A 3,848-nucleotide genomic window follows, 5' to 3' on the forward strand; every position below is an offset into this window, starting at 1 on the left:
AATTATGTTTTCTTTTGAAAGTTAGACACTAGCTAACCACAATCATCTACACAATGAAAGTAAAAAAGTTTGAATGTTTTTTTTAATAGTATGTCATGAAATAAATGTTTATAGAAATATGCTATAGTCCTGTCCTCGCCGTCTTTGTATATGACTCGATATATCTGATACATAATTCAAGAAAATTAAGTATGAAATGTAACGCATTGTTTGTGACACTTTTCCAGCTTTTGAGATGGAGGTGCTCTGTGCCCTGGGAGGAATTTCGAGACAGAATGATGATTTGAAAGGAAGCTTATTCAGCTGTAACAATCCGATGAGGAATTCAGTCTCAGGTGGTGGTGAAAGTATGTAGTCGCTCACTGAGCAGACGTTATTTTCTAACCGCTATTTCTAAGCTTCAATGCCTCTAACAAAAATGATTTGCACAAGGGCAGTTTGACGATGAACAGATGGATTTATTTTATATATCCCGTATGGGATTATATATTACCGTATGTGCATTATACGGATAAATCTTCATTTGACATGCCATTAAAGTGGAAAGTTTACTTAAATATGAAAATGATGTGATCATTCACTCACCCTCGTGTCATTTCAAACCTGTATGACTTTCCCTCTTCTCTAGAACACAAAAGAAGATATTTTGATAACCAAACATCATTGAACCCCACTGGCTTCCCTATATGAACACAAAAACATTTCTCAAAATATCTTCTTTTGTGTTCCACAGAAGAAAGAGTCCAAAACAGGTCATGAACCCCATGAGGATGAACTAATGATAACAGATTTTTTTATTTCTGAGTGAACTATCCCTTTAAACTAAACCGCTGCTGTCCTTCCGACACATCGTATATCAATATTTGTTTTACTTTATGTCATTAATCATTATTATAAATCACCCTTTATGTTGTCACTGGGTGTTGCAAATATCTTACATATTAAAATGATTAAAACATGGTGTCAACTTTTTTTTCCATTTCCTGAAAAAAAGAGAATTTGGACATTTACATTTACATTTACATTTAGACATTTAGCAGACGCTTGTTTCGAAAGGATAGCAACTAAATCTAACATCATACAGCAGTTCAAATGGTTATTTGCCACATAGTAACATAAACATGCTTAAAGCATCAAGCATCGCTTAAAAAGACACACTTTGTATACATTAGATACATAATAATATACTCTATATCAAAGTATCTAACCAATGCTCAAAATTATGCAAGATTAACTATTTCTTATGACAGCAGAACTATTGTCAGATTAAAATGAAAAGCATTCAGTTAACTCGTCACACTAAGTGATCCTAAGCTGACTGCTAAATCGTGATCCAAATTCATAAAATAGGCACCCAGGTTTAGTCGAGAGGCTCTCCAGGTGGTCTTAAAATAGCGGAGCGGTTGAAAATGATGATTATCTGCAGAACGACGCGGCTATCATTAACCTGTCAAAGTCATTGTGTCTGAAGTTATGTGAAGTATCACCTTTCAACTCCAGTAAATATCACACTGTTATTATACAGCGCTCCAAACTTCTAGAGGTCGTTCGTGATGGCATATCAGACGTGAGGAATTTCTAGGCCTTGCAGGGTAGTTCGTCAGGTTTTAGCTGATGGATTGGCCTGTCGCGAACCTCTTCTGGACTAACACACAGAAGTCTTCGCAGAGGAGAATGGTTAGCCGTCGTCTGGGATATGTAATGGACCAGGGAGTTTATATTGCAGTCACATTTCCATGGGTTATCGAACAGATACACCTCCTTCAATCCTGAATCACAAAAGTAAAAAAACACATGAACAACAGATGGAAACACCTAATATATTATATTGGATTTTATATGTAATCAAGTACAAACTAAAGAGATACTCCTAAAGCTATTCTACGTCTGTGATTTATCTACAGTACCAGGTTTTCTTACATCAGCAACAAACCAGCTACTACAGCACAATCCAAACCCAAAAAATAAAATATTTTCCGATAATAAATAGCGATTTTAATCAGCTTGGATAGAGTTTCTTACCTTGCATGTTAGCTAGCATGTTGCCATCAATACTATGAAGCCGATTCCCGCTCAATCCCACATGAGTAAGTTTAGGCGTGTGACGAAAGACATCAGCTGGCAGACTCTCGATCTCATTCTTTCTTACATAGAGCTCCCGCAGGTTGGAAAGACCATCCAGTGTAGATGTAGCAAGCGTGGAAAGCAGATTGTTGTCCAGCACCAGCATCTCAAGTCCAGTCAGAGGTCCAAAGGTCCCAGCCTGGATGTTCTTCAATTTGTTATTGTCCAAATTGAGAAAAATCAGCTCTTCAAGTCCAACGAAGGATTTTGGCGAGATCCTCTGAATACGATTCAGCGCTAAGTCCAGAACCTTTAAGGCGTTCAGAGGCTTGAATGCATTCGGTGGGAGAGCAGTAAGAGAGTTCAGGGGAAGATCAAGATCTGAGAGATTCCTCATGCCGATAAACATATTAGGTTTTAGGCTAGCTATCTGGTTGTGGCCCAGCATGAGAAAACGAAGATTTAGGAGGTCTTTAAAGCCCTTCACTGGGAGTTTGGAAATCTGGTTTCCTTGCAGATTCAAAAGCTTCAGTCGCTGGGCACCGCCAAACGCTTGAGGGTCTATCGACTTAATTGAGTTTCGTTCCAAGTTTACGCTCTCGATTTTTGGAGAGGAGGTTAGAATGTTGGCTGGGACATCTTGTAGTAAATTATCACCTTGAATATTAAGAAAAAAGGGTCAATATTCTTTAATGACTTCCTTTCATCTGCAGAACAAAAAAATATATTTTGAAGAACGTTGGTAACCAAACAATGGCGGTCCTTGCCTTGGTATGCAATAGTTTTGTGTCCAAAATGAGTGAATTGGTACCGCCGTTGTTCGATTACCAACATTCTTCAAAATATCTTATTTTGGGTTTTGAAGATGAAAGAACGCCAAACAGATAAAAATTACTAGAGAGGGATTAAATTATGACAACATTTTTGGGTGAGCTTTAATTCATAAATGTATAAACCTGAAAGAGAGGTTTGGATCGGAGCACAGGGTCAAGAGAAATAAAAGCTCATGGACTAAACAGAGCTCTATTAATCATTCTGGAGACCTTCTGGTACAAGCTCCTGCCAAATGCAAGTGCACTTCTCAAAGTGTAGATCAATCAATGACAAAAATTACCAGCTGTCCCCACTGAAAAAACACTTTGAACCAGCCTAGGTTGGTTTGCTGGTCTCATATGTAGCAGTATACGCATCTAATATGATCAAGAAAATGTATACAGTACGTGGTATAAAAGTCAGATGGTAAGATGGCAAAATATGTTGTTCATGAATTACTTTGCAAAGAAATGAATTCCTCTGCTCACCCATTTTCAGGATCCATGAGTCCGGAGGGAGTTGGGGGGGGATGTTTTCAAGTCCCCTCTTCTGACAATTGACTTCAGTCTTCTCCGTACTCAATTTTTGGCTGCATTTACAAACGCTGGGGCAGTTTTCCACAGCCTCTGCCACCCACAGCCATAATACCGCCAACCCCCAAACCAGCTTCATACCCCTGAAAAAGTGCAGACCCTCAGCATACATCCACTGATTTAATAAGGCAACATGAAGGACCATTCTAATCCCGTTGAAAAGAGCATTAAGAGTATTAAAGAGAAGCCCACATACTGCCTCAAATGTATCAACATAATGTGTGTTAACTACAAATTATTCATGCAGGCTTACCTTATAGATGCTTTTAATGGGACCTCACCGTTTCAATTCGATGCTGAAAGCCGATAGCTGCTCTGTGCTCGAGTCGGATGGAGTCAGAAAATACGCCAAATTATTTGCCCTTCTACGAAAACGTC

General features: G+C 38.6%; 1 protein-coding gene across 1 annotated transcript; it reads right to left on the reverse strand.

The window, feature by feature from the left end:
* Positions 1-1,578: 1,578 nt before the first annotated feature.
* Positions 1,579-3,369, reverse strand: si:dkey-1j5.4 (leucine-rich repeat-containing protein 15). The gene is made up of 3 exons (XM_056763772.1): positions 3,366-3,369; positions 2,023-2,721; positions 1,579-1,769 (listed from the first exon to the last, which is right to left on the reverse strand). The coding sequence occupies exons 1-3, from the start codon at positions 3,367-3,369 to the stop codon at positions 1,579-1,581; spliced, it is 894 nt and encodes a 297-aa protein (XP_056619750.1).
* Positions 3,370-3,848: the final 479 nt, after the last annotated feature.

The sequence above is a fragment of the Triplophysa dalaica genome, chromosome 13 (genome assembly GCF_015846415.1).
Source record: "Triplophysa dalaica isolate WHDGS20190420 chromosome 13, ASM1584641v1, whole genome shotgun sequence".
NCBI classification, from domain to species: Eukaryota; Metazoa; Chordata; class Actinopteri; order Cypriniformes; family Nemacheilidae; genus Triplophysa; species Triplophysa dalaica.

What these genes read in the sequence shown, in the direction of transcription:
- si:dkey-1j5.4 (XM_056763772.1), bottom strand. An exon ending in CATGCTAGCTAACATGCAAG is followed by an intron (nt 1,770 to 2,022) that starts GTAAGAAACTCT and finishes TTTGTGATTCAG; the next exon opens with GATTGAAGGAGGTGTATCTG.